General features: G+C 45.9%; 1 protein-coding gene across 1 annotated transcript in view; it reads right to left on the minus strand.

Moving 5' to 3' along the window:
• Positions 1-512: 512 nt before the first annotated feature.
• The window catches only part of Myo1e (myosin IE), a 200,027-nt gene continuing 173,499 nt past the window's right edge, over positions 513-27,040 (minus strand). Inside the window, exons 23-28 of the mRNA XM_075965339.1 lie at positions 26,176-26,322; positions 24,552-24,709; positions 24,101-24,193; positions 19,742-19,940; positions 3,877-4,046; positions 513-1,538 (exon numbers count right to left, since the gene is read on the minus strand). Of these exons, the coding sequence (XP_075821454.1) occupies positions 1,462-1,538; positions 3,877-4,046; positions 19,742-19,940; positions 24,101-24,193; positions 24,552-24,709; positions 26,176-26,322 (844 nt within the window). The 3' untranslated portion in view covers positions 513-1,461. The remainder of the gene's footprint in view (positions 1,539-3,876; positions 4,047-19,741; positions 19,941-24,100; positions 24,194-24,551; positions 24,710-26,175; positions 26,323-27,040) is intronic.

Genomic DNA, 27,040 nt, shown 5'->3' on the forward strand with positions numbered 1-27,040 from the left:
GAACTAGTCAATAAGAAGCTAGAACTAACTGGCCAAGCAGTGATTTAAATAATACAGTTTCTGTGTGATTATTTTGAGTCTGAGCTGCTGAGCAGCTGGGAACCAACAAGCGGCCTCCTCCAACATCTGGCTATCCTGGAACTCACTTTTCAGACCTCGTTGGCCTCTAACTCACAGAGATTTACCTGCCTCTGCCTCCTGAGTGCTGGGATTAAAGGTGTGTGCCACCACAGTCCGGCATTCTGGAAGTGTTTTTAACTGCTGAGCTGTCTCTCCAGCCCCCTCTTTAATCGTCTGATTCTCCTTAGACTTCAAGAGTAGGGAGCATGAACAGAGACCTCTTAAACCATAAACTGAGATTAAGTTCTCCTGCCCACAAGCTGCTCATCCCAGGTATTTGTTCCAACCATGGAAACTGGAGAAACAATAGTTGGTTTGACTGTACCATCTTTTTTAGGGGTGGTGGGGATTATAACCCACAATAAATGTCATGAAAGAACAAGGCATTTCACTGACTCCTTTATGTTTATTTAGGAGGTAGGGGAGGGTGGCAGAAGGGTCACAGGAGAATTACCTACAGGGAAAAGATAAGGGGGAGGGGTCTGCGGGGCTGTGCAGGAATGCAGTGACTGCTTCTGTAGGCGAAGAGGAGAGGGCACATCTGTAAGTACCTGGTGCGAGTCCTGTAATAAAACCTACCTTCATGAATGGTTACAGTGGAATACTACCTGCGGCATTCATACGTGCTTCTAGATTTTTCTATATACAGTATATGATCACTTTTTATAAATGTACAGCTTGGGGGGAGGAGATCTTTCTTATTATAAGCACAGCGTTAAACATAAAACCAACATGGGCCAGCCACATTATAACCAAAGACCAAGAGAAAGCAAGACCAACAGCCTAGCATCCAGCTCCTTCCCTACCAGCAGTCTTAGTGGCCCTAGCTCCCTCCCGGGGGCTCTGAGGAAGGGCCTGTCCTTGGCATTGACACAGGAGTGCCTGTCACACCAAGTCCGGCCTCCAGAGGGCAGGTCCTCCCCGAAGGAGGGTTGGCAGAGAGGAATGTATCAGGTGTGGAAGAGGAAGGAATAAAACGTGCTCTTCAACCAAAGGCACTTGTCAAGAGTGGCCACCTGCTGTCCCCTGGGTCGGTGGAGTGAACTAGGGGCATGGGTTAGATCCCTGCCCACCCTAGCGAGCAAGCGGGCCCCTGCTACTCTCACCAGATTTAAATACAAATAAATAAATCTTAGTGGGTGGTTGTTTTTGCACTCCTGGGGATAAGGCTACCTTTAGGGTTATTTATGAAGTGACACTCCTTGTTCCTCATCCAACTTTGTCTGTGTCTTCCATGGGGAAGGTGCTAGCTCACTGTGGATCAGAAGGGGAGACCCCAGGAAGTCCCCTCCCCAGTCCACGCTTAGAGCTCTTCTGCCCACACATCAGTCTCTGGGCGCCTCAGATCTTGGTGACATAGTTGTTGGGAAACAGGCCTTGCTTGCCTCGCAGTCTACCCGTCCACCAGCCGGAAGGATCTGTGGAGGCAAATGGATCAGGTGAGTGTGGGTCACACCCCTGCTCCTGTGTGCTCAAGTGACCTGCAGGTCACACCCCTACTCCCGTGTGCTCAAGTGACTGCAGGCCACACCCCTGCTCCTGTGGGCTCAAGTGACCTGCAGGTCACACCCCTACTCCCGTGTGCTCAAGTGACTTGGTTCTATTCACAGTTTCTTGCTTCTGTGTTTTATTTCATTGTGAAAGTTTCTTGTACAGAGTGAGCTGCCCCAGGGCTGAGGATACAGCTCAGTCGATAGATACATAGTACTTTGCCTACTATTCATCAAGCCTTGGGGTTCCATTCCCTGCACCGTATGAACCAGCATGGTGGCCCACGCTTGTAAACCCAGCACTATGAAAGTAGAAGTAGGAAGATCAAAAGTTTAAGGCCAGCTTTGGCTAAAAGAGACCCTGTCTAAAAAAGAAAAAAAAAATCTAAAAGTGACCCCTTAAAACAAAGAGGGAACCAGGCAGTGGTGGTGCACACCTTTAATCCCAGCACTCTGGAGGCAGAGGCAGGTGGATCACTGAGTTTGAGGCCAGCCTGGTTTACAGAGTGAGTTCCGGGACACTCAGGGTTACACAGAGAAACTCTGCAACTCTGACTCAGGGGGGAAAAAAAACAAATAAAAAAACAAAAAAGAAGAGAAAGAAAGGAAGGAAGGAAGGAAGGAAGGAAGGAAGGAAGGAAGGAAGGAAGGAAGGAAGAAAGAAAGAAGGAAAGAAAGAAAGAAAGAAAACCAAATGACAACAAAAACAGACATGGAAATGTAGCAGCAGTCTGCTAGGGTCAGCCGGCTGCAGGATGACTCAGGCGCTGCTGTCCTGTCTCTTTCCGCTGCTCTCACCCCTCCCAACCCCACCTCACAGTCTGTTCCCGGAGAACTGGTTCTGCCTCCGCTCTGTGCGCTCCTTCCCATCCTCACTCCTGCTCATCAGCTCAGCTCTTTATGATGTTTCACATTTCAGTAGCTTATCAACATCTGCGTTTGTTGTTATTTTCCAGACAGGATCTCCCGTAGCCCAGGCTCAAACTTCCTCCGTCAGAGCGGATGACCTTGAACTTCTGGTCCCCACTGCCTCCACCTCCAGAGTTCTGGAATCTCAGGCAAGTGCTAACACATCTTGATTGCAGCAGTGCAGGAAATCAAATTCAAGGCCTTGAGCTAGAAGACACTCACCGACTAAGCTATGTCCTTGCCAACACCTATAATTTTCTAGCTTCTCAGATTTCTACAATTTTGGGAGATCCTTTCCACATGACTAGGAACAAAACTCTGTCATATTTCTAGGACATTTTTTCTTTTTTAAAATACACGTAAATATTTATTTGGATTTTTATCTTGGTTTGGTGGAATGAAGAACAAACCTAAAGTAATTATTTTGAAGTCAGGAGCGAAGAATTGGGATAATTGCTGCCAAATGTCTCCATTTATTTCCTCTGAGAGAGGATATTTACAGGAACTATGTCGGGTACTCATTTCCCCAGCATGGGTATGTGGGCATCTCCATTCTCACCACAGGGACAAAACTCATAAGGTTCTGAAAATTAAGTTTGTGCTTACTCACTTAGTGGGAAAACGCAACCTGAACTGATGTGGATTTGTCTGGGAACTATCCTCCAACTAAGTGTGAACACTCGGTGTAGCACATCATAGATGTGTGTGTGTGTGTGTGTGTGTTTATATGATGTTATCAATACACACTTGTACACAACCCGTCCTTCCTTAAAAAGGGCATTAGGGAAAAAAAAAGTCTCAATGGACCTAACAGCCCAGGACTGCAAACCCAATTACCGGGGAAGCTGAGGCTGGAGGATCATGAGTCTGAACTTGTGCCTGGGCTAGAGTGAGTTCAAGACCAGCCTAGATAAGTTAGTGACACTCCATACTAAAATAAAAAGTTCAAAGAGGACCGAGAGAGCACAGCCCAGTGGTAGAGTGCTTGCTTGCCTAGCATACACAAGACCTTGGATTCAATCCCTGACATTGTAAAAGGCTTTGATCATATAGTTTGAGGCCTGGTTTACCTCTGTCTACACCAGTGGTTCTCAACCTTCCTAATGCCGCACCCTTTAATACAGTTCCTCATGCTGTGGTGACCCCAACCATATCATTATTTTCGTTGCTACTTCATAACTGTAATTGTGCTACTGTTATGAATTGTAATGCAAATATCTGATACACAGGATACCTGATATGCAATCTCTGTGAAAGGGTCATTCGAGGAAACACTGGTCTACACACTTCTGATAAGTGAGCCCATGAACTCCCTGAGTGTACCTTGGGAGGTTCTTATGGCCAGCCGCACACTTACCTTCTTTAATAATATCAATAACGTCATTGGCATTGAAGCTGAGTTCGTCTGTGTCCTGAGCGTCATAGGCATACAAGGCCTTGCATTGTGGCACCTGAGGCTTGGGCTTAGGTTGGGGTTTCGGTCTGCCCCCTGCTGGGGGAGGCCTGCTGGTTGTTTGTCTTCGGACTCTGTGGAGAGAGAGCAGGACCACGTGAGACAGGGACACCTCGAAGAAGCAGCAGTGTTTTTTGGTGGCTGCAGCAAGCTTCTTTCCTGCTGAGCCATCTTGCCAGCCTTTATACAATGTTGCCCCAGTTTGCCTTTCACAGGATTTCTAAGGCGCATGATGCCAACTTGTTCCTATGAGTGAGCTCTTTTTTGAGACACGATCTCATGCATCTTAGACTCCTCAAACTCACTACCCACAATCCAAGGCCTGGGATCAGGGACAGGGACACACACCGTCACATCTTCATGGCCTCATTCATGCTAAGCAGCATTCTGCTAACTGAGCTACAATCCCAGTCCTAGGAGCGAGCTCTTTAAACTTGCATCTGGAACAGTTATTTTGTATGTTTAGAAAGAGCACGTTTAGAAAGGACAGGGAAAGTGAGAAAACGTTTCCCCCACGTAGCTTACGGCCAACCCAAAGCAAAGCTGGCAAAGGGAACTTAGGTTATGCACTCTTCCGGAAGGAGCTTGGGGATGGGAGAGCGGTGGGATGGCCCCATGGGAAAAAGGCACTTGCCGCCATGCCTGGCGACCTGACTGTGATTCCCGAGCCCCACATGGTGGAAGGAAAGAGCTGACTCTCAAAAACTGTCCTCTGACCTCCACACACGCACCACAATGTGTGCATACCTACACAGACACTAACAGATAGATACATGTAACCACATGTGTGCATACCTACACAGACACTAACAGATACATGTAACCACATGTGTGCATACCTACACAGACACTAACAGATACATGTAACCACATGTGTGCATACTTACACAGACACTAACAGATAGATAGATGTAACCACATGTGCGCATACCTACACAGACACTAACAGATAGATAGATGTAACCACATGTGTGCATACCTACACAGACACTAACAGATACATGTAACCACATGTGTGCATACCTACACAGACACTAACAGATACATGTAACCACCTGTGCGCATACCTACACAGACACTAACAGATACATGTAACCACATGTGTGCATACCTACACAGACACTAACAGATACATGTAACCACATGTGTGCATACCTACACAGACACTAACAGATAGATACATGTAACCACATGTGTGCATACCTACACAGACACTAACAGATACATGTAACCACATGTGTGCATACCTACACAGACACTAACAGATAGATACATGTAACCACATGTGTGCATACCTACACAGACACTAACAGATACATGTAACCAATGTGCGCATACCTACACAGACACTAACAGATAGATACATGTAACCACATGTGCACATACCTACACAGACACTAACAGATAGATACATGTAACCACATGTGTGCATACCTACACAGACACTAACAGATACATGTAACCACATGTGTGCATACCTACACAGACACTAACAGATAGATACATGTAACCACATGTGTGCATACCTACACAGACACTAACAGATACATGTAACCACATGTGTGCATACCTACACAGACACTAACAGATACATGTACCAATGTGCGCATACCTACACAGACACTAACAGATAGATACATGTAACCACATGTGCGCATACCTACACAGACACTAACAGATACATGTAACCACATGTGTGCATACCTACACAGACACTAACAGATAGATACATGTAACCACATGTGTGCATACCTACACAGACACTAACAGATACATGTAACCACATGTGTGCATACCTACACAGACACTAACAGATAGATACATGTAACCACATGTGTGCATACCTACACAGACACTAACAGATACATGTAACCAATGTGCGCATACCTACACAGACACTAACAGATAGATACATGTAACCACATGTGCGCATACCTACACAGACACTAACAGATAGATACATGTAACCACATGTGCGCATACCTACATAGACACTAACAGATAGATACATGTAACCACATGTGCGCATACCTACACAGACACTAACAGATACATGTAACCACATGTGTGCATACCTACACAGACACTAACAGATACATGTAACCACATGTGTGCATACCTACACAGACATTAACAGATAGATACATGTAACCACATGTGCGCATACCTACACAGACACTAACAGATACATGTAACCACATGTGCGCATACCTACACAGACACTAACAGATACATGTAACCACATGTGCGCATACCTACACAGACACTAACAGATACATGTAACCACATGTGCGCATACCTACACAGACACTAACAGATAGATACATGTAACCACATGTGTGCATACCTACACAGACACTAACAGATACATGTAACCACATGTGTGCATACCTACACAGACACTAACAGATACATGTAACCACATGTGTGCATACCTACACAGACACTAACAGATACATGTAACCACATGTGTGCATACCTACACAGACACTAACAGATAGATACATGTAACCACATGTGCGCATACCTACACAGACACTAACAGATAGATACATGTAACCACATGTGTGCATACCTACACAGACACTAACAGATACATGTAACCACAAGTGCGCATACCTACACAGACACTAACAGATACATGCAACCACATGTGTGCATACCTACATAGACACTAACAGATAGATACATGTAACCACATGTGTGCATACCTACACAGACACTAACAGATAGATACATGTAACCACATGTGTGCATACCTACACAGACACTAACAGATACATGTAACCACATGTGTGCATACCTACACAGACACTAACAGATACATGTAACCACATGTGTGCATACTTACACAGACACTAACAGATAGATACATGTAACCACATGTGCGCATACCTACACAGACACTAACAGATAGATACATGTAACCACATGTGTGCATACCTACACAGACACTAACAGATACATGTAACCACATGTGTGCATACCTACACAGACACTAACAGATACATGTAACCACATGTGTGCATACCTACACAGACACTAACAGATACATGTAACCACATGTGCGCATACCTACACAGACACTAACAGATAGATACATGTAACCACATGTGCGCATACCTACACAGACACTAACAGATACATGTAACCACATGTGTGCATACCTACACAGACACTAACAGATACATGTAACCACCTGTGCGCATACCTACACAGACACTAACAGATACATGTAACCACATGTGTGCATACCTACACAGACACTAACAGATACATGTAACCACATGTGTGCATACCTACACAGACACTAACAGATAGATACATGTAACCACATGTGTGCATACCTACACAGACACTAACAGATACATGTAACCACATGTGTGCATACCTACACAGACACTAACAGATAGATACATGTAACCACATGTGTGCATACCTACACAGACACTAACAGATACATGTAACCAATGTGCGCATACCTACACAGACACTAACAGATAGATACATGTAACCACATGTGCACATACCTACACAGACACTAACAGATACATGTAACCACATGTGTGCATACCTACACAGACACTAACAGATACATGTAACCACATGTGTGCATACCTACACAGACACTAACAGATAGATACATGTAACCACATGTGTGCATACCTACACAGACACTAACAGATACATGTAACCACATGTGTGCATACCTACACAGACACTAACAGATAGATACATGTAACCACATGTGTGCATACCTACACAGACACTAACAGATACATGTAACCAATGTGCGCATACCTACACAGACACTAACAGATATATACATGTAACCACATGTGCGCATACCTACACAGACACTAACAGATACATGTAACCACATGTGTGCATACCTACACAGACACTAACAGATAGATACATGTAACCACATGTGTGCATACCTACACAGACACTAACAGATACATGTAACCACATGTGTGCATACCTACACAGACACTAACAGATAGATACATGTAACCACATGTGTGCATACCTACACAGACACTAACAGATACATGTAACCAATGTGCGCATACCTACACAGACACTAACAGATAGATACATGTAACCACATGTGCGCACACCTACACAGACACTAACAGATACATGTAACCACATGTGTGCATACCTACACAGACACTAACAGATAGATACATGTAACCACATGTGCGCATACCTACATAGACACTAACAGATAGATACATGTAACCACATGTGCGCATACCTACACAGACACTAACAGATACATGTAACCACATGTGTGCATACCTACACAGACACTAACAGATACATGTAACCACATGTGTGCATACCTACACAGACATTAACAGATAGATACATGTAACCACATGTGCGCATACCTACACAGACACTAACAGATACATGTAACCACATGTGCGCATACCTACACAGACACTAACAGATACATGTAACCACATGTGTGCATACCTACACAGACACTAACAGATACATGTAACCACATGTGCGCATACCTACACAGACACTAACAGATAGATACATGTAACCACATGTGTGCATACCTACACAGACACTAACAGATACATGTAACCACATGTGTGCATACCTACACAGACACTAACAGATACATGTAACCACATGTGTGCATACCTACACAGACACTAACAGATAGATACATGTAACCACATGTGCGCATACCTACACAGACACTAACAGATAGATACATGTAACCACATGTGTGCATACCTACACAGACACTAACAGATAGATACATGTAACCACAAGTGCGCATACCTACACAGACACTAACAGATACATGCAACCACATGTGTGCATACCTACATAGACACTAACAGATAGATACATGTAACCACATGTGTGCATACCTACAAAGACACTAACAGATACATGTAACCACATGTGCGCATACCTACACAGACACTAACAGATAGATACATGTAACCACATGTGTGCATACCTACACAGACACTAACAGATACATGTAACCACATGTGTGCATACCTACACAGACACTAACAGATAGATACATGTAACCACATGTGTGCATACCTACACAGACACTAACAGATAGATACATGTAACCACATGTGTGCATACCTACACAGACACTAACAGATACATGTAACCGCATGTGTGCATACCTACACAGACACTAACAGATACATGTAACCACATGTGTGCATACCTACACAGACACTAACAGATACATGTAACCACATGTGTGCATACCTACACAGACACTAACAGATACATGTAACCACATGTGTGCATACCTACACAGACACTAACAGATACATGTAACCACATGTGTGCATACCTACACAGACACTAACAGATACATGTAACCACATGTGCGCATACCTACACAGACACTAACAGATACATGTAACCACAAGTGCGCATACCTACACAGACACTAACAGATACATGTAACCACATGTGTGCATACCTACACAGACACTAACAGATACATGTAACCACATGTGTGCATACCTACACAGACACTAACAGATACATGTAACCACATGTGTGCATACCTACACAGACACTAACAGATACATGTAACCACATGTGCGCATACCTACACAGACACTAACAGATAGATACATGTAACCACATGTGTGCATACCTACACAGACACTAACAGATACATGTAACCACATGTGTGCATACCTACACAGACACTAACAGATAGATACATGTAACCACATGTGTGCATACCTACACAGACACTAACAGATACATGTAACCACATGTGCGCATACCTACACAGACACTAACAGATACATGTAACCACATGTGTGCATACCTACACAGACACTAACAGATACATGTAACCACAAGTGCGCATACCTACACAGACACTAACAGATACATGTAACCACATGTGTGCATACCTACACAGACACTAACAGATACATGTAACCACATGTGCGCATACCTACACAGACACTAACAGATACATGTAACCACATGTGTGCATACCTACACAGACACTAACAGATAGATACATGTAACCACATGTGCGCATACCTACACAGACACTAACAGATACATGTAACCACATGTGTGCATACCTACACAGACACTAACAGATAGATACATGTAACCACATGTGTGCATACCTACACAGACACTAACAGATACATGTAACCACATGTGTGCATACCTACACAGACACTAACAGATACATGTAACCACATGTGTGCATACCTACACAGACACTAACAGATAGATACATGTAACCACATGTGTGCATACCTACACAGACACTAACAGATACATGTAACCACATGTGTGCATACCTACACAGACACTAACAGATACATGTAACCACATGTGTGCATACCTACACAGACACTAACAGATACATGTAACCACATGTGTGCATACCTACACAGACACTAACAGATACATGTAACCACATGTGTGCATACCTACACAGACACTAACAGATACATGTAACCACATGTGTGCATACCTACACAGACACTAACAGATACATGTAACCACATGTGTGCATACCTACACAGACACTAACAGATAGATACATGTAACCACATGTGTGCATACCTACACAGACACTAACAGATACATGTAACCACATGTGCGCATACCTACACAGACACTAACAGATAGATACATGTAACCACATGTGTGCATACCTACACAGACACTAACAGATACATGTAACCAATGTGCGCATACCTACACAGACACTAACAGATAGATACATGTAACCACATGTGTGCATACCTACACAGACACTAACAGATACATGTAACCACATGTGTGCATACTTACACAGACACTAACAGATAGATACATGTAACCAGAAAGAGAGGGTCTGAGGTAAGTATCAAGGTGGGAAGGGCTGTCTCTTAGGCTTAGTCATATCTACTCAAACCTATAAGAATAGAGAATTAAGGGGACAGCCTTATAGGAAGACTCGTCATTCCCTTTTTGATCCATGCTTTCAAGAGGCCACAGCCTTGTGCTTGCTGAGCTCCTGGGATGACAGACAGATGTGCCCTAGATGGCATGAGCTAGCTGCATCAGGCGGGAGGGGGATGGGGTAGGCACCGCATGAACCTTGTCTCTGTCCCCAGGCCTGTGGAAAGCAGCAGACCCCAGGATAGCTCCAACTCTTCATCCAGGCCATCGCACACTTCTGTCTCATGACAGACTAACTCAGGGATCTTTACAGTGACATCACCTCACACCCAGCATCCATTGGACCTCTCCCTTGTCTGAGAAGTGCTTACTCCTGGCCAGCAAGCAAGTTTTTGATTAAACGCCTATATATATTGGGCATGTGCCAGCATCTGGTTAGGAAGAACCCTTAGCCAGGACTAATCATCTGCTCTCCCAGCAACAAGAAATGGGGGTGATGGGGTGGGGTGGGCATCAAGTACCTCAGGAAGGAGAGAAGAAGCCTACAGCCTGGAAGTTCACAGGGCATGGTGAGGATATGTGCACAGATGCCCACATACCTGGGTTCACAAACCCACCCCCAGAGACTTGTACAAGAAAATTCAGTCTCCTACATCCAAAAGGGGGGGGGGAGTGTCCAAGAATACTAGGGTGTAGCACACTCTCCCGTGGGAGGATCCCGAGGGAGGGAGAGAGTGGGAAGACGAGACCACCGATCTACATGGGCAGCTGGAACCAAAATACATAGTCTTCTTGTTGTTGCTCATTACTGTTTTGAGACAGCGCCTGTCCTTGAGTTCAGAGTGCAGCTAAGGAACAGGGAAGCCTCAGCTGATGAAGAGCCCTCTATCTCTAGGGTTGAGTGGACTGGGGACCTGGAAGCTGCATAGAACCCAGCCAGTGATGACAGCCTTTACCCAGGCTAGCTTAGAAGAAGCCCCAGCAGCCTGGGAAACCCAGCCAGTTTTTTTGTGTCACTAGGTGGCAATGCTGCGTAATAAATATGGAGAACTAATGGCTTTCCACACACTGCCAGAAACTGATTAATGAGGTCTTTTAGGTACCAGGAGCTGGCCACTCCCAGCCAGCGTGACTGCCAGCTCAGTACAGAAGGGCCCCTGAGCAGAGCTGGCTCAGTCCCCACCAGAGCTGATGGCTTAAACTTCCAGGAATTGTGTCAAATACTTGTGAAACACAGTCATTAAAAATTAAATCTTACAAACTTAACAATTAAATTAGCAAAGGAAATAAATATGCAAGCTTTGTCCCTTCAGAACCGTTTTTCGGCCCCTGCTCTGGAGGTTATGGAAGTCTGTTACTGGTGTGAAGTGGAAACACTGTAACTCTGTGTAACTGCCAAGCCAGCCCCTTCGGTGTAGCCATGCTGACAAGGCCATGGTATGTGTATTTACCACGTCTTAGCTTGCTTCCTACTGCTGCTGTGAAACACTGACCAAAGCGACTTGGGGATTCTTGGCTTCCTTGTCCTGGTTACAGTTCATCACAAAGGGAAGTCTGGGGAGAACTCTCAGGGACTGAAGCCGAAACCACGGAAAAATACTGCTTACTAGTGTGTTCATTCGCTTTTGTATATAACCCAGGACCTAGGGGTAGCTCATCCATCAAATAAAAAGATGCTCCACGGACTTGCTCACAGGTAAATCTGAAGGAGGCAATTCCTCAGTGGAGGTCCATTTTCCCAGGTAAACCTAGCTTGTGGCAAGTTGACAAAACCTAGGCCGCATCCCGCAGGAACTGGCAACTGTTGCAATCTAGGCATTTTTGTTTGGTTTCGTTGTTCAACCACATGCTACTGCTCAGAGACCCTTCCAATAACAACCGGATTCATCCTGACCTGAAAACGTTTCCCTGCGGTTGGGGAGATGGAACAGCTCTTGCTGTTCTTGCAGAGAACCCTGGTTTGGTTCCCAGCACCCACAGGGTGACTCACAACTGTCTGCGACTCTAGTCCTTGGGGATCTGACACTCTCTTCTGGCTTTTGAGGGTTCAAGGCACACATATGGTGCTTAGACAGACATCCAGGCAAAACAACTATACACATGAAATAAGATAAAAGTTAAAATGCTTTTTGGAGTGAAGTTTGACTGCACACACCCGTAATTCTAGCACCTTGAGGCTGAGCAGGAAAATTGCCAGGCGCTCAAGGTCAAACTGAGACAGATCAGGTCTCAGAAATCAAATAAAACAAACAGCAGACTTTCTCTCCACTTGTTCTGAACTGGCTGTACAAGGTTTGGGTGATTTCGGTCCCCCTGCTACTTTGTGCTGTTTGTATTTCTAATTACTGCCCTTCCCACCTCCTGGCCCATTCCACATTACAAAGGCAGGTCCTCCACTGGGAAAAGGGGGACTGATTGCAGTGAGAATCTCAGTTTAACAATAGAGTTTCTATCCCTGCTGATATCGCAATAGTCAAAGTCTTACTTTGTCTATGGGCCTGTCTGTAACTCTGCATATGCATGTTAGTAGATAGCTGTAAAACTACCAAACAAATCTAATATCTGATTCGATGTACTTTTCTGAATTAAAAAAATTTTACATTATTTATTGTGTGTGTTGAGGGGATGCACACCATAGCATTTGTGGAGGTCAGAGGGCAGTTTGCTGGAGTTGGTTTTCTTATTCCACCAAGGGAACCTAGGGGACCAGAGTCAGGTCAGCAGGCAAGTGCATTTACCCGCGGAGCCATCTTGCTGCTGCTCTATTTAATTAAAAAATGAATTTTATGTATATGGGTGCTTTGTCTGCATGTATGTCTGTGTACCATGTATGAGCTTGATGCCCCTGAAAGCCAAGAGGGCACTGGATTCTCTGGAAATGGAATTACAGATAGTTTTGAGCTGCCAGATGAGTGCTGAGAACAGAACTCAGGTCCTCAGGAAGAACAGCAAGAGTTCTTAATAGCTAATCCACCTCACTAGTCCCATATGTAATTATTTTACAAAGGAACTAGCTTTCCTATTGTGACTTGATGGGCCCCTTCAGTTCAGGCAATTTGCATACATCGCTTTGTGGCTTTTGTCCCTCAACACTATGAATGTATGAAGAATTGACTTAACTTCTCTCTCTCTTTTATTTTTTTGAGCAGGGCATTTTACTCAAGTATAATCACACTATAACCCAGAATGCATTTCATTTTTCCTAAGGAAGTATGCACAGCACATCTGAGTTGCATGCTGAGAAATTACCCAGCAAGGTGAATCCTACATTAGTGGCTGGCGAAGACCACAGTGCAGGAACTGAGATCAATGCCAGTTGACATTCAGGGCCTCATAGACTGCTGGGGGATGCAACTGAGAAACAAAAAGCTAACTGGCATCAAACATCTCCAAACTGAGGACTGGTCGATGTCCCTATCCTGGTTTATTAGAATGTGGGTGTGATGATGATCAGAGATGAAGCTGTTCTATGAACGGTCCATAGGATGTGGGTGTGATGATCAGAGATGAAGCTGCTCTATGGATGTGGGTGTGATGATGGTCAGAGATGAAGCTGTTCTGTGAATGGTCCACAGGATGTGAGTGTGATGATCAAAGATGAAGCTGTTCTGTGAATGGTCCATAGGATGTGGGTGTGATGATGATCAGAGATGAAGCTGTTCTGTGAATGGTCCATAGGACGTGGTGTGATGATGATCAGAGATGAAGCTGTTCTGTGAATGGTCCATAGGACGTGGGTGTGATGATGATCAGAGATGAAGCTGTTCTGTGAATGGTCCATAGGACGTGGGTGTGATGATGATCAGAGATGAAGCTGTTCTGTGAATGGTCCATAGGACGTGGGTGTGATGATCAGAGATGAAGTTGTTCTGTGAATGGTCCATAGGACATGAATGTGATGATCAGAGATGAAGTTGCTCTGTGAATGGTCCATATGATGTGGGTGTGATAATGATCAGATATAAAGCTGTTCTATGGATGTAGGTGTGATGATGATCAGAGATGAAGCTGTTTTGTGAATGGTCCACAGGATATGAGTGTGAGGGCCAGAATATAGCTGCTGTATAAAGCACATGGGATACAGAGCAGGAAGGAATTTGTGACTTTAAGTTGTCCAGATTGAGTGCAGTGCCTAGTGGCAGCTGCAGCATCCTTGTACCAGTGTGCGCTGGCTCTGCTCTGTACCATAACTGTACAGTTCGTCCACAGTGTACTCGGGAGTGTTCCCTTGCCTAACTCCCTAGGAACAAATACAAAAGAATGTGGTAGAGATCTTGCTTAGAATGTGTGAAGTTTCTGGGCTTGATTCCTAGAACCACAGAAAAACAGCTCCCCCAGATCAAGATGCATTGTGCTTTGTTATATATTTAATCCTATAATCTTTAAGAAAACCCAGAAAGGGGGGGGGGGCTTTTCATTTATTATCCTTTTTTTTTTTTTTTTGGTTTTTCGAGACAGGGTTTCTCTGTGGTTTTGGAGCCTGTCCTGGAACTAGCTCTGTAGACCAGGCTGGTCTCGAACTCACAGAGATCCGCCTACCTCTGCCTCCCGAGTGCTGGGATTAAAGGTGTGCGCCACCATCGCCCGGCCTATTATCCATTTTTTAAAGTTTAATTAATCAATTAATATGCCAGGGTATGTGTAATGCTTGCCAGGGCTTGTGAGTGGAGGTCAGAGGACATATTGCAGGGGGGGTCTATTCTCTCCTACCATGTGGGTCCTAGGGACCAAACACAGGTCCCTAGCTTGGTGACAAATACCCTGACCAGCTGAGTCATCTCACCAGTTCTCAGTTATTGGTATCTTATTCTTCTCATTATACACATGAAAACACCAAGGCACATAAGCTAAGCGGCAGGCACGAGCTGCCCGACAAGCATGGCTCAGTATGTTTGATGGGTGTAAACAAAAGGAACATATGAACCAGACTCCCGTTCCATCCTTCCAACTGCGCTAGGCCACTTTCTGTGAACTTTCTGAGCTGCTCCCACCATTCCCAAGGTGGGTTTGCGAGGGAGGGCTAGGGATTTAGCTTTTGAATATCACTGCTTTTGTTCTGCAGATGTGAAATGTGGGTCTTGAGTTTCCAAGAAGGAAAAGAATAGAGTCTTATTGTATTGGCTATAGAAATCACGTTCTGCTCCAAAGGCTGAAACCATAGACGTTACTGGAAGTATGAGAGCGGGTGCCAGGAATTCCTAAGACCTGGAGTCAGCTTGAGCCAGGTTCCGGCTGCTCCTGTAGACTGTAGGTTGAGAATATTGCTATTGGACGCTTGCTGGACATTTTAAGCCTTTTGAAAATATGACTCTTTAGGAGAATACTGTCTGACAGGAGACTCCCAGGCAGCACGTACAGCTTCCTAGAGATCTCTCCTTTCCTGTTTGGCGGGAAGCCCTGCCACCCAGCACCTGCCCTACTATTCTGTTTCCCTGACTTCTAGTTTGCTTAACCTCTGGAGCATCTTTGGAAGCTCCTGTAGCCATTCTCTCACGAAACAGAACACGGGATTAAAAACGACAACAGACATGTCCAGTCTCGGCTTAAATCTTCCACAGTGGACTGTCTGCAGATCACATTACAGTGACCACAGGAAAAGCTGCTCAGCACATGAAGCCAGGTCAAGAGTCGCTAGGAATCAGGGTGAAGGTGATTGTTGCAGAGTCTGCCTTCTTCTCTTGAGATCAGGGCAGATCTTTTGAGATCGGGTCTCATGTTTAGCTCTGACTGGGCTGGAACTCACTCTGTGGACCAGGCTGGCTTGAAACTCACAGAGATCCACCTTCCTGAGTGTTGGATTAAAGGTGTGCACCGCCATGACCGGTTGTGTATGGGGGGGGGGGGAACAAAACAAACAAATGAAAGACAATCTTGGGGCAGATCTTTACCCTGAAAGCATCACTAACGCTTAGTGTCATCTGAAGAATGATGACAACCGTGGTGGTATTCATGTGCAGGAATGCTACAGAACAAAGGTGGAGAAGCTTGAGGGGCTGAGGATGATGCTCAGGGGTAAAGCATTTGTTTAGCATGTGTAGCGGCCTGGGTTCCATCCCCAACACTATAGAAAAAGGAAAACAACAAAGGAGGAAAAGACAGACAGACAGACGGACAACAGACTTTGTTGGAATGATAACTAATTTAGTGAACTCCTTGCTCTCTCCCAAACCGACTGGCCAAGTGGCAATTAACAAATACTTCCCTGGACAAGCTTGAGGGCTAATGACACCATTTGATATCAGCCATGGTACAAAGAAGTGAAGATTGTGCAGAATGCGTCTGTGCAGAAAAAGAACCCTGAGGGAAGAGAAGCCCAGGATGTGGAGGACCAGAAAGGAGACCGTGGTGGTCCAGGTCTAGGCTGGTAAATTCAAGGCAAGCCTTTGGCACTTTGATCTCAATCGGAATCCTCATCCTTGTGGAGAAAGTACACGTTTGGGGTTCTCTTCGGCTCCAGCACAGCTTGTCTTTTGGCAAAGAGAAACTGTTAAATTTAGGTAACCATGAGCCTCCTGAAATGCCACAGCCAAGTTCTCTGCCACATTAGAAAATGAATTTTCAAAGTTTGTGTTGTAGAAAATAAATGCCAGGTTCCTAATTTCTATCCCCTTGTTTGCATGTGTGTCTTATGTATGTACGCCACCCAAATGCAGTGCCCTGGAAGCGAAAAGAGGGCGTCTAATCACCCTAGAAGAGCTAAGGGGTTTGTGAGTGCTGGGAACTGAACACAGGTCATCTGTGAAAGCAGTCAGTGTTCTTAACCACTGAACCATCTCTCCTCGTACCATCCCCCTTTCCTGCCTCCTGTGTTTTTCTTTCTTTCTTTAGAGACAGGTCCTGGTCATTAGCTGAAGTTGGCCTGGAACTCAAACTATAGCAATCCTTTGCCCCATCCTCCTAAGTGCTGGAATTAAAGGCAGGAGCCACCACGTTCAGCTAAATTCCTACGTTTTAGGGACTGTCTGCAAAGCATGTCTAGGTGTGTAATGAGAAGACGGGCTAGAATTCTTGTGGCTGTCGGACTTAGTGTGCTAAGGGCAGAGTATACATGTGTCAGGCAGGAAGATCACATCGCCTGTTGGACAGTGGTGAAGCTTCCTTCCTCCCAGCCAGTCTCCAAGACGCAGCGTGTGTATACAGGGGCCCGGAGGCATGGGAGGGTGTGATAAGACAGGGCTGGAAGGGAGCAGCCTTGGTGAAGACCCAGCGTTCCTACATCGCCTACTTTTGGCTGACAGATGCTCCCGGCCATGTTCCTACATCGCCTACTTTTGGCTGACAGATGCTCCCGGCTGGCCCATATGCAAGCCTGCAACTTGCAAGGCAGGCTGAAAAGATGGTGCTGCTTGCCAAAACCAAAGCAAATCGGAAGCCAGCAGACAGAGTGAGGAGACTTGGAGGGTGGCTGCTTATAATTCCCTGCCTACTTTAGAACACAAAATGGGGCCCGGGAACAGTCTCGGGGCTGTTTTTGTGATGCTTGGGCATATGAATAGCATCTGAATGGGGTGAAAAGCCCATTACCATAACAGTACCTTCCCAGCCCACTATTCTGTGAACCTTATCAATTGGACACCAGCTGCCCTTTGGATTTCTGTGCACCATGTTTGGTGAATGGCCCCACACTGTCTGGGAACTGGGTAGAAATGTACTTGGGAGAACATCTCAGTTGGTACTTGGCTTATGACATGAGCATGAGGACCTGGGTTCAGATAACCAGCACCCATGCCAAACGTTGGCTGTGGCAGTGCGTGTAATCCCAGCTCTGGGGAGGTGGAGAGGGAAGGATTGCCGCGGCTAAATAGACAATCGGTGAGCTATAGGCTCAGTGAGAGACTGCATCTCACATAATAATGGGGTAAGAAAGTGGATGCCACCTGAAGCCCACACATGTGCGCTGCACGCACACACACACACACACACACACACACACACACACACACACACACACACACACGTTCACCGCCACAGTCACATTTTAAGAGAGAGGAGGGGGAGGCAAGCCCTTCAGGCAATTCTGGTTAACAATAGGGTTTGAGAACCATAGCTGGAAGCTGAACCAGTCAACTCAACTGGGTCACGAGAACCTGTTTACATAAAAGAAGGTAGCATGCACTCTATTAATGGCCTCCTGTCTGTAGCCCAAATGAAGGGATAAGTTAAGACGTGATAGGGAGCACTCAGGAGGCAGAGGCAGGTGGATCTCTGAGTTTGTCACCAGCTTAGTCTACAGATTGAGCTCCAAAAACTCATGGCTTCATCAAGTTGGACTTTGGTGGTGTGCATACTTTGGTCTGCCATAGGTTCCCTGTCTGGGGGTGAGTAGACATGTGTGCTGCATCTCCCCAGGAAATGTTTTGTCATACAACAGTCTTACACTGACATGTGTGTGTATCTGGAACAGAACCCAGGTCCTCCGCAAAGACAGTAAGTGTTCTTAGCTGCTGAGCCATTTCTTCCCCAACCTTGGTATCCTATTCTAAATGTTGCTGAAATCATGAATTGTTACATTTATGCCACTGCAGGCACAGATACAACTAAGAAAACAGTCAACTGTCACCCCTCAACTATAGCAGATGAAAACAAAGATCACTCATTAGCAGATTCTTGTGACTGAGTGCACGTGACTTGATATTTCCAAGGCAAGCCTCTTCCCAGGGGATGAAATGGGCTACGCTGCTATTAACTTGGCCCCCTGTCCTGGGTCCGAGATTACAGGACTTCGGTAGAAAACTGAACTTCAGAATCAGTATTGATGCCCACAGGACCCTGAGCCCTCTGCAGGATTGGTGAAGTAGAGTTTGCTGACTTTCCCACAAGCCACGGGAAATCTTACCCAGCAGCACCCTGGTCTGGGACTTTGAGGAAATCCAGGCTCTCTGGAGTCTGTGACAATCGGTCTGAGCCTGTGGACTGTTGCCGTGGCAGGGGCGGGCGGGCCATAGAGGTGTACAGGCTTTTCTGATTGGACCTCTGGTTTCCAGAAGCATGAGGAGACACAAACTGGTTTCTGATGACTCCATTTTGATGGCATCCTAGAGAGGAAAAAGAAGAAACAATGTCAATTTCTGAAGCTTTGCCAAAAGGTCCTTCCTTCTTATTCCATTAACTAGCTGAAGGCAAGTGATTTAGCGACTCTGCTTCTCAGTTTCCCCATCTGAAAATATTCCTACCGGTGATACATTGTTTAAGATTTATTTATTTATTTTATGTATACGGGTGCTCTATCTGCATGTATGACTTCATGCCAGAATAGGGCATCAGAACCCTCTATAGATGGTTATGAGCCACCATGTGGTGGCTGGGAATTGAACTCAGGATCTCTGGGAGAGCAGCCAGTGCTCTTGACCTCTGAGCCATCTCTCCAGCCTCCAGTAATATATTGTAAGGAAGTTAATAGACTATTTTCCTCCCAACTTTATTGAGGTTTAACTGACAAATCAGATTGTATTTGGGGACTACAACCTGATAGCACCAATGTCACTTGCCTAGGGAATGTCTCAGCTGAGCTTGAGTGTGGCAGCAGAATTTCTAGATATTTGGGTTCAAGTCCACAGTCAGAGCAAGCTGAATTTGCAGCCAGTTGGCAGGGCATTTTTTAGTCCATGAGGTCATGACTCAGGAGGGCAGTGGACTAAATAGTTGGGCATTCATTTTCAAGGAGTGAGTCTCGGGTGTCCTTGTCCTTGACTTTTGTGTGAAGTAGGGGAAACCCTTCACACAGGCAAGGGAAATGCAGCCATCTATCTAGCCAGATCAAGTAGACAAAGAAAGTTCTGTGTACCAAACAGTGATTTCGAGTTAACATCGCAAAAGTCTGCATTTGTCAGTGAGTCATGGATGCATGGTGGGGTAGGGTCTCGATCATGGGGCCATCATTACTCCTTGCCATGTATGAAGTAGCTCTCTCTCTCTCTCTCTCCTTCTCTCTCTCTCTCTCTCTCTCTCTCTCTCTCTCTCTCTCTCTCTCTTCCTGCTGACACATCAGACAGAATGGAGAATCATTTTCTCTGAGGCCCACTTCAGTTGTGCAGGCCAGAAAACTGCAGCATTCTCTAGTAGCAGTGGAGTGGCCAGGGCTCAGGGATTCAATTCTGGCTCTGAAAACCACATTGGTCTTGAGCAAGGATTGTAATTGTTCAGAAGGTCAGCTTCACCATTAAAGGGCAAGGAGACTGGTCCAACGTTTACCTGCCTTCTTCCATCGCTGCTATTCATTTCTCTGTTATGTTGGCACCCTTCTAAAGGTACAAGTGAGCTTTCCCCTCCCCAGCAACAATGGAGCAAGTCCCTATTCTGAATGGCAGTGTTCTGGGGCAGAGAATTTAGAAGTATGGCTTTTCATCCAGCCGCTCTCTTGCCATTTCCTCCCACAAGCTCCAGGCTGGGTGGAAACTAGACGCTTGAGACAAATAAGACTTTCTCCTCATCTGACCCAGTGAATAAGAATTTGAAGGGCTCCCCACAGCATCTGGGATTGGGGAGGACACTGAGGCCTCACTCGCTGCCAAGAGCGCTAAGGAGAGGAAAGGAGTGTGGTAGAGTGGGGTGTTTCGAAGGGCACAGAAGAGTAGGGGTGTGTCCCCATGTCGCCAGAGACTCTTTTGTCCACACTGAGATCACAGACCAAGAACACACACTCAACAGATATATTTCATGCCTGTTGAAATTAATAATAAAATTTGGCTTGTATTATACGTGCTTTTCAGATTTCATTGTTCTACGAATTCATTTTTATTACATTTTACAAAAGTATGGTTTGTGGTGAGCTGTTTATCGTTTGAAGATCCAAAGGAACTGAGGGCTGAGGAGAGAGTTCAGCTGCCTTGCAAGCATGAGGATCTGAGTCCAATCCCCAGCACCCACCCAGACAAAGCCAGGGTTCGTGGTTCATGTTTGTAATCCCAGCACTGGGGAAATGGAGACAGGAGAATCCCTGTAGCTGGGTAGGCACCCAGTCCAGCCTAATTGGCAAACCTCAGGCTCTAGCAAGAGACTCTGTATGGCCAGGCGGTGGTGGTGCATGCCTTTAATCCAGCACTCGGGAGGCAGAGGCAGGTGGATCTCTGTGAGTTCGAGACCAGCCTGGTCTATAGAGTGAGTATCAGGACAGTAAGGTTATGCAAGGTTCCCAAGAATCAATATTTGAATTTGACCTCTGGCCTCTACAAGTATATGTGCAACATGTATATGCACACTTCTCCATTTTCACCTGCAGACATACCACCAACAAGCACATGGACCTGCACACACTGCCACACTGCCCCAATACCCGCCTCCAGTAAATAAAACAAACCTGAGAAATGGAAAGTTCTGGTCATCACTTTTATAGACCTTTTGAGAAGTGTTGCTTTAATGGACTTGGGTTAGTTCCTCACTTGACTGATGAGGAAACTGTTATTTAGAGGTTGAGGCTATGTTCAAGGTCAGGTGCACTGTGGGCGGAGGCAAAGAAGCAGCCAGGTAGTCCTGGCAGGAGGCCAGCACTAAACAGGAAGACAGCATGTGTAAACCCTGCTTCTCCTGGGTTCCTCTGAGCTCGGATGCTCCTCAAGGGGTAAAGAAGAAAAAGAGGAAAGACATCTGGGCTAAGGTGAGGCAGAGACTCCAAAGGCTAGGAGAGCTCACTTCTCACTGCTGGGCAGAGTTCACGCTTAGAGTACAAGCCTGAGATCCCAGAGAAGAAGATTAAGGAATTGCTTGGAATTACTTATCTTGTCCTCTGAGGCAAATAGGATCCTCTTGTCTGCTATGACTTGGCTTGAATACGGCCCCAAGATAACCTGTTCAGACTTATCCTAAAATGATTGATATCCTACTCTGGGGAAAGTTTCTTACAGTCTGAGCTTTGTGAGTGATGGAGATTTGTTTTTATTTAAATACTGGAAAGTATGGGGACGGGCAAGGTAGGTCAGTTGGTAGAGTGTGTATCACACAAACTGGATATTTACTGCTGTCTATGCTAGTAACCCCAGCACTTAGGAGGCAGAGTCGGGAGGAAGGTCAGAAACTCAAGACCATGCTCAGCAACACAGCAAATCTGGGGATAGTTTGGGCCATAAAATCCTCTTTAAAAACAAAAAAGCTGGGTGTGGTAATTCACATCTTTAATCCCAGTGCTCCAAAGCAGAGGCAGATGGATCGCTGTGAGTTGGAGGCCAGCCTGGTCTATTTATTGAGTTCCAGAACAGCAGGAACATAGCAAGACCCTGTTTTTATTTTTTATTTTTTTGGAACAGAATTTCTCTACATAGCATAGCCCTGGCTGTCCTGGAACTCACTCTGTAGATCAGGCTGGCTTCCAACTCACAGAGATCCATCTGCCTCTGCCTCCCAAACGCTGGGGTTAAATGTGTCCTGCACTGTGCCCAGAAGACCCTGTCTTAAAAAACAAAAACAAAACAACAAGCTGAAAAATATGAAACAAGGGCCAAAAAAAGCTTCGGTGACATTCTGTAATTCCCCCAGATATTATTTTACTTTAGGGATGTCTCCTGGATTTCATTTCCCTAAGAATAGATGTTCCTCTATTAATTCGCCAGGCCATTAGCTAATTATGAAACATGGCTGCGGTATGCGGCTGAGCCTGGTGCTGGTGGGTTAAAACCCAGAGGAATCCTGCGCCCATCAAGGCAACATCTGGCGTCATAAAACCAGCAGCGTTCTGCTTGCGGTGAACAGGAACTCATTCTGCTCTCTCTCTGCCCTAGGAAGTGACAGAGGTGGAGAATGAAACCCAGATTGTTCCTTCTGTTGCAATGCGGGCTCGCTGACTTTGTCCCCTGAACTTCAGGGTCCTGTGGATGGCGGCTGGGTATTCACTAGCTGACGGGTTTCTTCCTGAGCACTCTCTGTGTTTCCTTAGTGCGTGTGTCCATGTGTAGATGTGCGTGTGGAGGCCAGAGGTGACCTCGTGTGCTGTTCTTCACGAGTCATCCATCTTATTTCCTGAGACAGAGTCTTTCACTGGTGCCTAAGGCTCACTGATTAGGTAAGGGGGCAAACAAGAATTTTCCTGTCTCTGTCTCCCCGGCACTGGGATCCCAAGTCATGCCACAGTGCCCAGCTTTTTTATGTGGATGCTAACGCTTGAAACTCCAGTCAGGCTGAAACATTTCTCTAGCTCTCTGAACATCCTTTGTCAGTTGCAGGTCCAGACTCAGTGGTCCCTCTCCACGGAGCATGCGTGGCTTACCTGGGGGAGCAGGGGCAGCTCTCATTGGGTAATTGGCGTTCTTAGTTCCACCAGAATACCCTCTGCTTTGGATGGTGTTCCTTCTGGTGGGACCTGAAATAAACAAGCAACCGGGAATTGAACTCAAGTCATCGGGCTTGGTGGCAAGCGTGTTTACCCACCGAGCCATCTCATTAAGCCCCAAATTCAGGTTCTTGTCTTTACACCAGCCCAAACAAACTGTTTTAAATACAACTAGGACACGAATGCCAGGTATACTGTGCACAAGAATACAAGCACTTAGCACGCTTCTGCCTGTCCATTCTCCTTGACATTGCTTTAGTTTGCAGTGTTCTATTTCTTGAGAATCCCACCACAACCAGCAGCAGAAACATAGACTCTTTGTCCCCAGATCTGCACAGAAGAGCCAGGTGCATGGTACCAGTAGAGGCAGGGCCTAGGGGACACTTACGAGAGTTCTTGGGCAGCCCAGGTCCAATGCTGACCTGCAACACTTTGTTGCTGGGCTTGAGGACGGCCAGGTCGCCGAAGCCTTGGTGGAACTGCACTTGCCGGGACCCTCCGGCACTCCAGGGACCCCAGTTCTCCTTTTTTAGCTTCAGTTCAAGGCTGTGGGAAGCACAGTGATTGAAATTAGGAGGCAGAAGGAGCTAGTGAGAAAACGGTGCCCATGACCCAGCTGCTGCCGGAAGGTGATAACCACAGTACGGGGACAAGCCCCAACCCTCTAATCCTTGCATAGGGGATGGTACAGCTCAGCGTGGCACAGCTAAGGTGTTTGCCATTCTGGGGGAAGAGGCTTTTGGAGGTCAGCATCTGTGAGAACTCTGCTGGTGAGTGTTTTCATTTATGTCAGAGGGTCACTCCCAGACGATCAAGGGTGACTGCCTGCAGGACAGGAGAAAGGGACAGCTTCCCTGTGTTGTAACATTGTGTTTGCTGTGTGGAGGACTGAGATGCCAGATACAAGATGGCAGCAAAGTCTATACCATAGACTGTGGCTATGGTTCATTTATATTCTGTTATTCCATCACCATCATTAGCCCAAGTGGGGGGGGGGGAACCACCAAAATCCAAATGGGGGTGGGTGTGAAGGTTAGTTTTAGCGATCAACTTGACACATTATAGAGTCATCTGAGAGTCTCAATAAAAGACTGTTTAGATCAGGTTGAACTGTGGGCAGGTAGGGGATTATTTTGTTTAATGCTAATTGATATGGGAAGATCCAGTCCATGGTGGCCAGCACCATTCCCCATGCAGGGGATCCTGTAATACATAATTTTATATACACACATATATAACATACATATATACACACACACATACATACATATATTACATTACTGAGCACAAGTAAGTATGCATATATTAACTGGAACCTGAACCTCAGAAATCAGAAGAAACACTGTGGCTATACATCTATGTTATACATTGCATATTCTCCTCTTTTAACTTAAGAAATAATAATGATTCTAAGTAGCTGTCTATTGTCAGGTTCCTTCATCTGGGCATTACAGTCTTATGATTGCCTCACTTTTATGGGTAAAGAGATGAACCCTATTTCAAATCTATAGATGGGGGATTTAAGAAAAGCTGAACAACTCTCCCTCAGCAAAAGTGAGATTAGAAGCTCAACAATATGTAGTGTCTTGCCCTCGAGAACATGTCACTAAAGCAGTGAAGGTGAACCAAATCATAAAGCATTACTTCCACACGCCAAGCCCCAGATTCCCCACCAACAATCTGGGGAGTCAGAACCCCTATTCCAGTCCTTTTTCCTGCTTCCAGCCTGACTCTATTGTTCACTCTGCTAATACCCGCCTTCCCCTGTCTTATTTGAGCAACCTTTGTGTCAATGATAAAAATGCCCCTTGACTATTTGATTACTTCACAGACACACGAATGTGGCCCCAGGAAGGCCCATGACCACCGAGACTGTCTTGGGCAGGCCTCTCTGTGTTCCTGGAGATAGTGATGTGCAGAGTGGGGTTACTAAGGGATGGAAGCTTCGAGACCACACAGCCCACCCTCCAGGCCTCCCCACCTCTCAGTCCGGACTCTGGATCCCCACTCACGTATTGCTGAATTTCAGAGGTAGCTTCTTCTGGGTTTTTTCCTCGTATCGCTTTGCTAAGAGGCTCAAGAATTCCGTTTTGAAGACAGACTCCAGCAAACTGTCATACTCTTGCTCGTGGAGAATGAAGATGTCATCCTGCATGGTGCTGAGAGATCAGACGGAGTTAACGCCAGCCGCACTTCTGCTCACCCACGGTCACTTGGAGGCAGGGAGAAGGGTAGGTGTGCTAAACATAAGTCACTGTACTGTGGCACACTGCGCACGCTCTTCTTTCTTCCTCCCTTCCCTCGTTCCCTTTCTCTTCTCTCCCTCTCATAGTATTTAAAACAGGATGGAGAGGGCTCAGCGGGTAAAGGCTCTTTTACAGTGACCCAAGTTTGAGTTTGATTCCAGGGATACATTCAGTGGCAGGTGAGCACCAGTTCCTGCAAGCTGTCCTCTGACGGCCATTCAATTCTTCAGTAGGAGCTTAAAGCTGGGAGCCTGTCCTGTACAGGTGGAGAGTGCTGCTCCCAGAAGCAGTGAGCACTGAAAGAAAATCTCAGTGCTAGACACATGACACCTATGTTCAGGGAGGTCCCAGAGGTACCCCAAACAACGCAGGCCTATTGCCATTGCGCTTGGCTGCCCACTGCAACGCGATGGTAAGACCCTCTTGCTGAAGATACCACACACTTGGGCTGACCGACAGAGAAATCGATATCTCAGGTTGACTAGGGAAGTTCTTCCCTAGCTTTCATGGTACTGGGAGGGGCAATGCAGGCCACGGCGGAGAAAAGGCATCAATGATCTTACCTAGCACTAGCTTCTGCATGCTACAACACTGCCCTGCCAGGCAAGGTGTGCCCTCCAGTGGAATGGGG

Source organism: Microtus pennsylvanicus, chromosome 3, assembly GCF_037038515.1.
Source record: "Microtus pennsylvanicus isolate mMicPen1 chromosome 3, mMicPen1.hap1, whole genome shotgun sequence".
In the NCBI taxonomy this organism is placed as follows: domain Eukaryota; kingdom Metazoa; phylum Chordata; class Mammalia; order Rodentia; family Cricetidae; genus Microtus; species Microtus pennsylvanicus.